This window comes from Sphaerodactylus townsendi, linkage group LG09, assembly GCF_021028975.2.
Source record: "Sphaerodactylus townsendi isolate TG3544 linkage group LG09, MPM_Stown_v2.3, whole genome shotgun sequence".
NCBI classification, from domain to species: Eukaryota; Metazoa; Chordata; class Lepidosauria; order Squamata; family Sphaerodactylidae; genus Sphaerodactylus; species Sphaerodactylus townsendi.
In genome coordinates, this window is record NC_059433.1 from 28600424 (window position 1) to 28613829 (window position 13406).

General features: G+C 43.4%; 1 protein-coding gene across 4 annotated transcripts in view; it reads right to left on the bottom strand.

Moving 5' to 3' along the window:
- RIPOR2 (RHO family interacting cell polarization regulator 2) overlaps positions 1 to 13406 on the bottom strand; it is a 128729-nt gene that overhangs the window by 7926 nt on the left and 107397 nt on the right. For 3 of the 4 annotated variants that reach the window (XM_048508189.1, XM_048508190.1, XM_048508191.1), the window contains exons 11-17: positions 11351 to 11499; positions 10344 to 10473; positions 7971 to 8660; positions 6831 to 7018; positions 5052 to 5220; positions 1895 to 2030; positions 118 to 282 (exon numbers count right to left, since the gene is read on the bottom strand). In XM_048508189.1, the coding sequence (XP_048364146.1) occupies positions 118 to 282; positions 1895 to 2030; positions 5052 to 5220; positions 6831 to 7018; positions 7971 to 8660; positions 10344 to 10473; positions 11351 to 11499 (1627 nt within the window). Of the gene's footprint in view, positions 1 to 117; positions 283 to 1894; positions 2031 to 5051; positions 5221 to 6830; positions 7019 to 7970; positions 8661 to 9736; positions 9884 to 10343; positions 10474 to 11350; positions 11500 to 13406 lie in introns of all 4 variants that reach the window. The other variant, XM_048508192.1, reaches the window with a different exon arrangement.

Here is a 13406-nt window from a genome sequence, read left to right on the forward strand (position 1 = left end):
TTATCTCTGTTGAAATTCATGAAGGGTTCCCTTCAAACCCCTGGAGTCTTACAGAGCCCATCCATCAAAGAAGAGCCCTCTGCATCACTAATGCAAAAGCACATTCAACAACTGCACCTGTTTCTGCAAGCCCTGGAAACTCCTCATTCACAGTTGTAGCATATGTGATGTCCAACTGTTTGATCAGCTTGTCTGCAGAGGTGTGGTACATCCCAGAAGTGTGGGATATACATTTATTCCAGAAGGAGAGGAGGGAGATCCTTTTCTGGAATTCTGGAATTGCTGACAGGGAAATAAAACCAATACAGGAGTTTATTTATTGGGTGTCTTTCTTCCTAACAGAGCTCAAAATGGCTTGCACTATAAATAAAATACATAAAACAAAATTTAAAATCACGGGATTGCTTTAATCAAATGCAGTCCTAAATAAAGCCAACTTAAGCTGCCTCCTAGAGATCAAAAGCATGGGGCACAGGCACAGGTCCTGGGGAGCTTATTCCATAATCTTGGGGCTGCCACCAAAAAGGCCCTCTTTTATGTACCCAGCGAACAAGCTTCTTTGATTGATGGGACAATCAGGACAGCTTCTCCCTGTGATCTGAATTTCCGGATAGGAATGTATGTGAGAAGATTGCCCCTCAGATAACCCTGTTCCAAGTCATATAGGGCTGTGAAGGTCAAAATCAACACCTTGAATGGGGGCTTGGGAGCAGACTGGTAGCCAGTATAACGGCTATGGTATTGGGGTCACATGCTCCCAATAGTGGGAACCAATCAGGAGTCACAGCAGTCTAGACTAGCTGCAGGGTCTGAATACCTTTCACGGGTAGCCCCAAATACAGTCATTGCAGTAGTCCAGTCTAGATGTAACTGAGGCATGGATCACTGTAGCTAGATCTGACTAGCCCAGGAACAGGTGCAGCTGACACCAGTTGAAGCTGGGCAAAGGCACTCAGGACCACTGCATCTGCCTGGTTTTGTAAGGTAACTGCTGTGACAGGTTGCACCCCCAAGCTGTAAACTTGGCTCTGTAAGGGGAGTACAACTCCACCCAAGACAAGATTGATCTGAAGTCCCTAGGCTGGTTTTCTACTGACCCAGACACCCTCTGTCCTGTCAGGATTAAGTTGCACTGCTATACTCTTTTCCATTGAAAGATCTAAAAAATTATGACGACTTGATCACATCTGTAACTTTTGACTGGACAGTCTTTGTTTCAGAATGCTCCATTTGGGTTCCAGTGCCTACTTAACATAATTAGGTAGGTTCTAGGACCCAAGCAGAGCATTCTAAAACAAAGATGGTCCAACATGTGGTGGATAAAGTTACAACTCTACTTTGATCTTTCAGTGGAAAAGAATATAGAAAGAAAAGAAAATCAAGATAGATAGTATTCCACCTATTGCTGAGCAACATGTGTTACACCTAAAAGGGCTCTCCCAAAAAGGGAGTTAAAATGCCAACTTCCTTTGAGAGTTGTAAGGAGTTACTTTTGTTTTTCAGATTAAAACATACCAGTGAAATCCATGGGACATACTCCTACTTGTAAGTTTGGTTTGATTATGCCCTATACGTCCTTGTAATGGATGTTTATCCAACACTATTTCTGTATATCCACGTTACACAGAATCTGTGTATGCTGGTATAGCATTTGGAGTCTTGAAACTTTCACATTAAAAAGAAATATTCCAGCCCTCAGTGTAGTAGAGAAATTGATTCAAAATGTATAGGAAACGTTAGCTGTGCTATTTTTTACTGCGACGCCAAGAATGGCTTTCAGTATTCAACGTGTATGATTTAAAAGCATACTTTAATACAATGTTTAATGGGGGCATGTTTCAGAAATGTTTAAATATACAACCACATTTTCCATGGAAATTTTGCGATTTCTTACCTTCACTTATAGGTCTGATGTTCCCTGTGTTCTCATTGCTTATCTCTGCAAGATACTGGATCACTAGAATCTGTTGGCATAGTTTATCTAGGAGATTTCTTGTTACAAACGGAGTTTTGTTGGAAAATGTAATTTGCTAAAAGAAAGTAGAGCAAAATTATGTTATATACGCACACATATATAATTCATTACGTTATATATACATACATATGTTATATATACATACATTACATTATATATACATACATATACATACATTTATAATCCATGCACACACACAGCCATACATGGGGGGAGAACATATGTGATATAACAATATTATCTATAAATCTGTAAATCTGTGCTAATATGGAAGAAAGTAAATTGAGGAAATAAAAGGTGTTGTAGCATAGTGGTTACAAAGGCAAGGCCTAAAGGGTTCGAATCGCCAGTCTTCCCTGAAGCTTAGTTTGATTCACATTTTTTTCCTCAGCCTAAACTACTTCTCAGGATTGTTGTGGGTATTAAATGGGGGAGGAGGTAATTTTTTTTCCATATTCAGGGGCTCAGGACAGGGGCAAAGCAAGGGGGAGCTGTGTCTGGGGCCTGTGTGCGCCCCGCACCCCCGCCATGCCCCCGCACAGGCGTGTGCCCAGGGCGACGTGCCCCTCCTTCCCGTTGGTGCTACGCCACTGGCACAGGGTACTGCAGAGGGAGGAGGAAGCAGGAAAATTTCACTCCATGAGATTCGTTGATTGATAGATGGGTGTCAATATATTTTATAATGTAGTAGCTTTGAGGACTCTCTCAATTTGTGGTGTTTTGAAAAAGTAGAGTGTTTAGATTCAAGGAAATTCAACCCCTTTGGTTTTTGTGTGCTTTGTGACCCAAACCTCAATGAACTTTTTCCCCAATGCTTACATTACGGGCTTAATCCAGAGACAGTTGGTTGCAGTTGCTCTTAAGTCCCACTGAAATCAGTGTAGAAATTTCATCACAACTAACCTAATTCCCATTCATTTCAATGGAATGCATGCACAACTTATTCCAGACTGGTCCTATTGCACTCTGCTTTTACCACACACCTGCATGATTTGCTAACCTCCAAAGTCACAGGCCCTTTTTGCACACACGGTTTGTTCTGGATGAAATATTTGTGGTCGTCACAGTTTCTGCTTGTTGTTCGCACATACTAGCTCTGGAATGCGGTTCGACCCCTACTCTGTCGCCCAATCAAGGCGTCGCCTCACATTTTTCCTGTCGCTCGATGCTTCTGCAACTTTTTCAGATAAAACAGTTTCCCTCCACATTTCTGCCCCTATGTGCGAAACGTCATGCTACTGAGCAGGTTTTAAAAATCATGCCCCCGTGGTGATGCGATTTCTCCCAACCAATCGGGACGAACAAGGAATTTGCAAAGTGCACGTGCAGATTTTACTGTTCCGTTTCCGTCTCACTCGTCTCCCGCCTCTCCTCACGCTTGGTCAGGCATTGCATTGTCTCGCTGCAGCGAGGTCTCGAGAGAACGAGATCTCTGCGGAATGGTGCTGTGAGACTGCGAGATAACGCTTAATCGGTAGCTCATTGGCTGTGTTACGTCCGCGCCTGGGGAGATCAAATGGATGGGCCGAACAGCTCAGCCGCCAACTCATACAGAGCTCTTGGATGGGGTGTGTCATGGCGGAACGACGAGACAAGGGAATCTGATTTCAGTATGGGGGGGAGGAGGAAGTACAGCGCTCCCTAAAGTCCAGCTACAGAAACTTAGATGTTTTTGAGAAGGTGGTGGCAGAGATGCGCCTCAGGGGGCACAAGAGAACTGCCCTTGAGTGTAGGACAAAAGCAAACACTTTAAAACGTGACTTCAAAAGAGTTAATCAGCCCAACAAGACTTCCGGTAATGGTCCTCGGACCATGCCTTACTTTGAAGAGCTGGAGCAGATTTTTTTTGTGGGGGGGAGAAGAAGTGTTAACCTGCCACACCAGCTCAGAGCGACGGAATGTGTAGTGGGCATTTCTCCCGAAGCTGTGTCGAGGGACAGCGCCTCGGCACACTCAACGCGAGACATCTCGAGGTAATGTCAGCCAATGAGAAGATTGGCGTGTTGTCATCTCGTGGCCACATCACAGCGTGACAACATGATGACAGAGCCAAACGTCACAAACGACACGCCCAGGAACGGCCAAGCAGCCAATCAGAACTCTCATTTGCATCGCATTCCATGGCAATGCAAACTATCGGGGTTTCTGGATTCAGATGCAGTTCCAGAACAACCAGCCGAAGTGCGAATGATGTCAAGCGACAAACCAGCAACAAAAAGGTTGGGATGTCAATGCGCATTGCAGTAATTCCAGAGCAAACCTTCTGTGCCAAAAGGGCCACAGAGAACCTGCCTTTGTCCCTTGTGTATGATTCAAGTGTTTTATTCTTGCACTGCTTTCTGCATATGAGTACAATTGTCTCCTCCACATCACTGGGGTTAGGGGCACAATGCCCCCCACGATCTGGACAACCACTTAAAATGTTTATGAGGTTCCTTTGTGCAGTAGTGTTCCTTTGTGCAGTGGGGCAATGTGAATCAAAGACTGTTGGGCCAGCAAGATGGTGTCTGCGGACTTTTTTCATCAAACAGCATCAGTGTGGCTGTTGAAACGAGCAGTGTGGGGTCCAGCGCCAACATGCAATAAGCCCAGGGGTTTACCACTCATGGGGACGGGGGGGTCAAATGACCCTGGGTGCAACAGCAGGGGCAGCTTGGACGGGCACTTGGGTGGCAGGCTGCCTCCTGGGCCCCCCACCTCGTTACCCTACCTCCCTGCAGGCTGGCTTCTGCCCTTCCCAGGAACTGGGTAGGGCAGAAGGCAGCCTGCAGGGGGGGGGCGGGGGGACTGGGGGGTGATGCGGGACTGGGGGACACCCAGAGGAGGTGTTGTCCCCGGGCGCCATTTTCTCCCCATACACCTCTGGAGAAACCAAAACTGTGATGTAGAAAGTCACGATGTGGAAGGGACAACTGTGCTACAAAATACCCAGTGTTCAGCACAGAAGAACCCAGAGATGCCCAGCAGTACAAACAAGAATTTAAATGTGACAAAGAGCAGGCAAAATTCTATGCGCTGGATGCAAACATGTGTCCAAAAATAATCTATCAAATGTATAGCTAGACAAGAGTATTACCTGAACAAGCTGTGTGCAATATTGCAAGTGCTTGACTATGGCGAGATCAAGGCTTTTATTCCCTGTGGTTAATGGCAGAGGGCTTCCAGCTACACTGGTTCCAAGTCCTGAGTCTTCTGTCAGTGCTTCACTGAGATGCCCTCTGGCTTCTGGGTGTTCTGACCTGTAACTGTTCAAGCCAGGAGGTAAGCGAGCAACCTGATTTTCTTTTCATGTAGCTTGACACGACTAACATCATGCAAAAGAGGAATTGTTGAAAGCACCGACCGGTAACCAAACCGCCCTCGGTAGGCCAAAAACCTTTTAATGAATGCATCATATCTCAAATTGGCAGTGGGATAAGGTAGCAAAAGCCAAGTAAATGTCTGCATTTAAAGAATATATTGCTTCCACAGTGGCATACTTGTTTTTCTGAAACAATACCTCTTTTGTGCAAAGTTCTCACTATGAAGTCTTTGAAAATCAGACTTCATAAGAACTTGTTTTCTAACCTCCCCTTCCCCCCCCCCCACCCTTAAGAAAATCTTGGCCTGTTCACAAAATGCTTTGCCAAGTCGTTTGGGATTTAACTGAATTATAGATTTGTGGTTTCAAAAGTTATTTAATTAAGACCCAATCTGTCACTGCTTCACCAAAATGTGATCAATTGCCAGCCGAGGAATCAAAAATGGAAGTTGTGGAAGGAGAAGAGATGATGATTTCTTCTGGTGTTTAAGACATACCAAGGACACAAACACAAGTTCAGCCTTTCTTTTTTATAGGATGATCCAAATCCCACTGCTTAAATAGTTAAGTGTTTGCAGTGAAATACAGGTTGCAGAATATTTGAGAAGAGCATCTGTGCTTGTAACCAACAGATGTTGCAATGTAATTGTTTTTAACGTTTCAAATCAGCAGCTGTGATGTTATCAGATTCTCAGGATCTTCAATAGAATGAGATTGAGTTACTTAAGCATGAGAAGACAGGTCTGTTACTCCTCCTGTTAAGGAGTTTTCAACAGGTTTGATTCTGGGTTGACCAGAATCAATGGCTCATTCCGCACATGCAGAATAATGCACTTTCAAACTGCTTTCAGTGCTCTTTGAAGCTGTGCAGAATAGCAAAATCCACTTGCAAACAGTTGTGAAAGCGGTTTGAAAACGCATTATTTTGCGTGTGCGGAAGGGGCCAAAGCTATTGAGTTTTCTGGATGTAAGATCACACCTCTAACTGTAACTTCAAAAGCAATAGTTCCACAGAAAAGCTGCAGCTTTGGGATTACATAGTGGTACTTATTTTATACTCGATCATAAGATATAGAGACAGCTCCTTTATATGAACAATTGCGGGGTTCTCCCCATTATTAATCCACTTCTGCACACCAGGGCTTGAGTGAGGTGCTCGAACTTTCATGCCTTAGCCAGGGTTGTGCAACAGACTGAAGAACTCTTCTCTGTAGAGACACCTTTGCCTTGCAGCGTCTTACTGCATTCAAGAGGTATATCAGAGCAGCAATTCTTAACTTGGCACTCTGGTATCAACAGATTTCCTGGTGCCCAGTTCCCCAGACCACCTCTTCCCAAAACCAAACCACCAGCCCTGACTTCCCTTCAACTCACTGCAGCAAGAGATGCTTCAGAAGATACATGGAGGGATCACCTTTATTTCTGCAGGTAATAGCTGCTCCCATCACAGAAGAAGATGAAGAGTTTGGATTTTGTGAGTGCCCTCTCTGCTGGCCACCCCTGCGGCATAGGCCACCTCGATCTCGGAGGAACTTCCGGCTAAGACTTTCTTACCTGTTATTCTCAGTCTCGGAGTCTGAGAAGACACAGTCAGACCCTTGGCCACCGCCATTGCAAAGCTGATCCATGCCGCCTTCATCCTCTTCGAAGTCATAAGTGCTTAAGAAATCAAAGCTTTCCAAAGCGCTTTCAACGGTTAGGCTTACACTGGGTGATCTGCTCTGGTTTTCGGGTGGTCTGCACTGCAATACCCAAGGGAAAATGAAGGCCCAAAGAAAAAGACTGGGTAAGTAAAACCTTTTGGCCTATATCGTTTTCATAGCTTCATATTAATAATAGGTTGGAAAATGGAATTGACTATATTTGCCTGTACCACTGTGGCTTATATGCAAGCTTATTTTACTTTCGGTGCTGTGACTTACGGAGAATTATTTAATGGAGAACAATAAGAAAACAGCTGTAAGGAAATTAGGGAGACAATGGCTGATTATGCACAAAGTGTCGGTTGCACAATGGGGGCGAATGTCTGTCACAGCAAGATTTCTTGTACAGATGTATATTCTGGAGCCCTGCTTTCACTTTTCATTCTCTCTGCGGCAAGCGAGACCACTTCTAGCATGATTTTAATTTGCTTCACTGCCAGAGCGGGTCAGATTTGCCAGTTAGCACAATTTTGCCCCAGACATCTTCTCTCAGCTCCCAGCCTGCCTTCCCACTTCTCACAGCCTGCCATCTATGCATTACCCCTCTCCTCTCCTTCCATGTTGCCGGCTCCTCCAAGTCACAGAAAAGAAGCTCATTCACATGGGCTCAGCCAAAACACACTGACCTGACTGAAAGGGGGACGAGATAGATTGAGTTAAATCCAGTGGCATTTTTACGTGTTGGCTTTCCAACACATACGGTTGCCCTTCCAGTTGGTTATCTGACCTTCATTTTGATTATCTCTCTTGGTTTGTGTATTATTTGTGACCAAAACATCACCTTTATTATTTTAAAGCTACTTTGCAATTCTGTATCCAATGCATGGACTCTGTTCACCGTCAGTGTACATTTTCCCTCATTGTAAGTAATTTTAGATAACTGTGGTTTAGGTAACAGAGTCTATATTGTACTCCATTGTTTATAACGAGTGAGATTAACATTCATTTTTTTATCTGAAGCCAAACATTTTTTACCTCAAATTGAACTTACTTTGAGAATTTCATCCAGGTGTGTTACTTCTTGATCCAAATCCTGAAATTCTTTAAATTGTTCTTTATGAGTCTCAAGTGCTAAAAGCAGCCCCTGAAATGCTTCTTCTAGGCTTCCATCTATACAGGATTTATAGCTGTTGGATTCTCCACTGATTGATCCTTCACAGTGCAGTTTTTCTGGTGTGGCTGGACCTTCTCCTGAAGTGAGTCTTTTTACAAGCTGCTTAGTGATATTGCCTTCAAAAGTGTCCAATTCCACAGGTTTGAGCTCCGATAATTCATCTGTGTCCTGTAGAAGAGATACTGGGGGACTGTTATCTAGGAAAAGGTTATTGCTTCTGGAAGCTGGAGATGTTTGGCAAACTTCAGAATCTATATTAGAAATCTTTTCCCCCTCACTAACTGGCATGGGTTCTTGTGACTTTGAGTCCTTTGATTCGGGTGTGGAGTCCACTGATGAGCTGGTACTAATATTATCCACGGCGTGAGTTTTTGATGACTTCTGCCCATTCCGTTCTGGAAGCGTGATAGTAATTTCAGGATTAAAATTATCCATATCAGAAGAGGAACCAATTGAACTGGATGACTGAGTGCAATGTCCATTGGAAATGCCGTTGAAGCAGATAGACACTGGTCGTTGCTCAACTTCCGTTGTCCCATTTTCAAAGACATCATCATGTAAATTTGACTGCAAACACAGCAAGAACCGTTAAAGATAAAAAGCGAAGTGTCTTTCCACAGAATATTAAAGCCGGCTCCCAACATAATTAATTTTAAGCTGCTACTGACAGAAAATGGAAGTTAAAGTCAGGTCTCTGTGGAGCTGCAAAAGAAATTTGTCTTTTTATTATCCTGCTTTTGAAAGTAACAGAATGAAATATCAGAATGGAACCAGCATTAGTATAGGAAAGACAAGTCTTGGGGCAGAAAAGGCACTACAAATTCACAACACTTCATGCACAAAGAGAACGCAGATAGATCTTGTATTTTGCTGACCAGATTGTATCTATTAGAAAATAAGTGTTTGGAAAAAAGTGAACACCAACAGAACATTGCATCTGTTAGCAAATTCTGCAGGGCAGATGCCTAGGATCTAAAGTGTTCCTTACACTTGGTCACATGATAATGCAAGAGAAAATTAAGCAGCTTAAATTAAGATCATTATATTAACAGTGGAATACGCTGCCTCGGACCGTGGTGGACCTTCAGGTGGTGAACCTGTTTAAAAACCTTCAGATGTTTGATTGGGCTTTGATTGTGTGTTCCTGCATGGCAGAGGGTTGGATTGGATGGCCCTTGTGGTCTCTTTCAACTCTATGATTCTATGCTTCTATGACATGATTCTGTCCAAGAGATTAACGTGTGAAAACTGATGAGATTACACCCAATTTATTTTATTTTATTTTGCCTATGAACCAAATTGGTTTCTATTTTAAGGTTTTTTTTTTAAAAAAAATCTGGAAGTATATATTTTGAAAATAATAGGCAGTCAGCCAGCAGCACTTAATACTAATAAAGAGCTTGCTATTTGGCCTGTTATATTTGGCCTTTAAGTGTTTTCAAACTCATGTCAAGAACTTCCTTATAATAACAGATAATGCCCAACTGGACATATAATAATACTTTAACAAATTCCCTCAACACTCAGTCAGCAAACCAGATATCTCTACTGAGGTCGGTGGCATGCAAGAAAACAGAGAACTGCTTGAGCATTGGCAAAAAAGATCATTCAGTGCAAAGAGAGCTCCCACTGTCCAGACTCACATATCTTTCTAGCCCCGCTCGAGGCTTCAGTCTGAGAGATGGCAGGTCACTAAAGGAGCGACTGCGACGCAGCTTGTCAAAGAAAGTGTCTTGGAGAGCATCTACAATGGAAAACTGGAGCCTGTCTTGAGGAGGATGTAGCCATTTCTTCAACCGTTAAGGCAAAAAGGGGGCAGTTAGTTCACTAATGGTATAATCATAAGAACACGTGCCTGGGAGTAGCCCCTTTCAACAGACCCAAGAAGGATTTTTAGTAGACCTGCTTATGAATGTGCCCTAGATCACTTTTCATAGGTGATTGTACAATACATGGCTCAAAATGGCCTCAAGATTTTGCCATCCTGTGGTGAAATTTACAAAGATATTACGGTAATTCAGGCAATCGGGAAAGTGGGGATGAGTTAACTGATACATGCATAGTTAGCAATTATTAGGATGCAATGTTAGAAGCATGTTTATCACCCCAAAAAGATTGGAAGGTCATCAAAATGTAACTACCACACTTTAAAAAATGGTGCGACTCCCCTCAAAAAAAAAATACTAATTGTATTTGCTAAGATAATGAAGATTTTTCCAAATATATATGAAATGGCCACAAGCAACTTACAAAGAATGTGTGGTCCTTGAAAGTGGGTGTTTCCGGAGTGCCTTGACTGTACATGGACATCCTTCTTTGGAGAGCAGATGCTTTGTTTGCGTTGCTTGTGGATGGGGTCATGTCCTCAACATCAAACGGGCTGCAAATCAGAAGCTTCTCATTAAACAAAATTACTATGACAAGGACAATTTGTTTCCTTTTCATTCCAGATTACTAGCACAGAGGGGCAACCAGACTCTCCCCAGTGACATTCCTAGGACTGTTTAGATGGATAGCTGTGTTGGTATCTGATGAAGGGAGTTTTGACTCTCAAAAGCTTATACTCCAGAAGTCCTGGTGGTCTTTAAGGGACTACCTTCAGGGGTACAAGGTTTTGGTGCTAACCTTCAGAGCCCTAAATGGCCTGGGACTGTCATACCTGCAAGATTGCCTATCTCAATTAATCCCCCAGAGAGCATTATGCTCAGCAAGTAACAATTTACTGATGATCCCTGGCCGAAATCTATCTAGCTGTCCAAAACAAGAGCCAGGCTTTCTTGGCTCTGGCCCTGGGCTGGCAAAACGTGATGCCTAATGAGACCAGGGCCCTGCGGGATTTATGTTAATTCTGCAAGATGCTTCCTCACTAGTTTCCATGTCAGTTTCAAGGTTGACTCAGACTTCCATTCTTCTGAGGTGAGTAAAATCCAGCTTACTGGAGGTAAAGTGCAGATGACTGAGGAAGGCAATGGCAAATCATACACACAGTTTGCCTAACAGGGGTGGCCAACCTATGGCGCTCCAGATGTTCATGGACTACAATTCCCACCAGCCCCTGCCAATTGGCCATGCTAGCATATGTTGTGACATAATGGCACCCCATGGGTCAGTAATAACCCAGTGCTTGCACAGGGGAATACCTTTACCTTTCCAGGTGCAAAAGACTTCTTTTTGTTTTTATCGTAAGAGATTAACACAGCAAGCTCCCTTAGATCTGAAATGACAGAGTGACACACTAAAAGAATTACTTTACTTACTGCCAGGTGATTTCCAGGTTCAGCTTTATCGTGCCAAGGTCATTAATGTCCACAGCAACAACCTGAGGCTGAGCAGCAAACAACTCTTTCGTTTCACAGGTGACGCTTCCCACCAGAATGTGATTGGCAAGGCCTTTAACTTCTGTGACCTGAGGGAAAAAAGAATGAGTGTTAATGAATAGGAATGGAATAATTATATCTTAAGAGCATGTTAGTTCAAAAGTACCGCTCAGTGGCGGCTGTTCTGGCTACCTGGCAACATCACACCTTTTGGGGGCGGAAGAATAAATCAGCACTTGTACTTGAAGTTCATGTATAAATGTAAGAAAAATGCTTAGAAAGGAACACTTTCCCACATTTCTACCATTCTGCAGAACGTGCAAAACAGAATAGTTCACGGCAGTATTTTTAGAAAGTGAATAGGGTTGTAGTGCAAAAAAAGAAAAAGAAGAAAATTAGGCAGTTTTATTGAATTACTCATAGTACGTATGATACTGTTTTTGTTGCGTTGTTTTCTAAAATTCTGTAATCCATCTTGAGTCTCAATAGGAAAGGAATAAAAGGTGTATGAAAGAAGTAAATAAATAAAATTGTCTATTATGCTGGCTGAGTGGAAGCCAGTTTGGATTGAGATGTTGCACCCTTTGGGGAAGATGCAGGAGTGGTTGTAGAATGTCCCGTTTTAGTAAGGTATGCACCTGTTCGTCAACCTCCAGTGTCATCTTGCTTACCCCCCTCCTTTCTCAGATAGAAACAAAGTCCGGTCTCCTTCGTCTCTCACTTGTCAATAAGACATGTACAATGATAACTTTTGTGTGTTTGTCTATCAGCTGTGCAGTTGTGTTCTCATTCAGCACTTGGGCTATAAAATAACTTGGCACAAAATTAGACAAGGCTGCCAGGCATTCCGGTTCTTATTCAATGGTGAACTTGCTAATCAAAGAGACCATTATCAATCTTTCAGCCCCATCCAAAGTGGGGGTGCAAAGGGGCTTTAGGGAGTGATGCGACCTTGCTGACTCAGACAGCACACACCCTGGCAGCTGCCTGTCCCGCAGCCCCACCACTGCAGAACTCAGAAGTCCAGGCTGTGGTGGGGTTGCGGTGGCATCCTGCTCAGATGCCAGCATGGGGGGAGGGGCAGGACAGCACCCCAGCCCTCAGACTTATGCCACCCTTTTGGCAATGTAAGTCCTGTTAGCCCTGTGCAGCTTTCTAGTGTTTGTGTGTGGGGGGCCTTTCCCAAGCTCCCTTGCCGCCTAAAAGCCCTCCTGGAGGTAGTGGGGTGGGGCCACATTGGTGCCACGTCCTACAGCCTCTGGGTTTGGATGGGGCTGCAAGTGTACCAGGGCAAAGGAAATAGATCTTTATGTATTATAAAGATAAAAACGTGGAACAATTTAATTGCATATTCTAAAGAAAGCAGGAAAAAATGCAAGGCATGTTCTCAGCATTAGCCAGCTTCTCAGACCCAGTTAGGATTTTCTGCAAATCTGACAAGTCTAAATTGCTGCCTCTAACTAAGAATCATTCATTTTGTGTATTAATTGTAAACCACTAATACTGCTGCTTAACATATATTTAGAGATACAAGCTTGGATCCAAAGTACTCCTGAGTCTTTCTGCATGTGCATCAGTTCTCTCTGGGCATCTTCCTTTCCCCTACTAATTCCATTTCATTTCATTTATTGGACTTTTACCCTGCTTGTATTGCACTTGTAATCCTTATTCTGCCACTATACCAAGTGCAGCATTCAACACAGTATTGGCATTTCAACTTGAAGCATCAACTGGAACATCCTGTGAGTCTGTGGAAATGCTCTAACTCTCCTCATGAGGTTCTCCGGATCCTCACCATAATAAATAAACACAAGAATCAAGGGCTCATTCCGCACATGCAGAATAATGCACTTTCAAACTGCTTTCAGTGCTCTTTGAAGCTGTGCGGAATGGCAAAATCCACTTGCAAACAGTTGTGAAAGTGGTTTGAAAACGCATTATTTTGCGTGTGCGGAAGGGGCCAAGGATTCTTGAGGATGAAAATGATGTTGTGCTG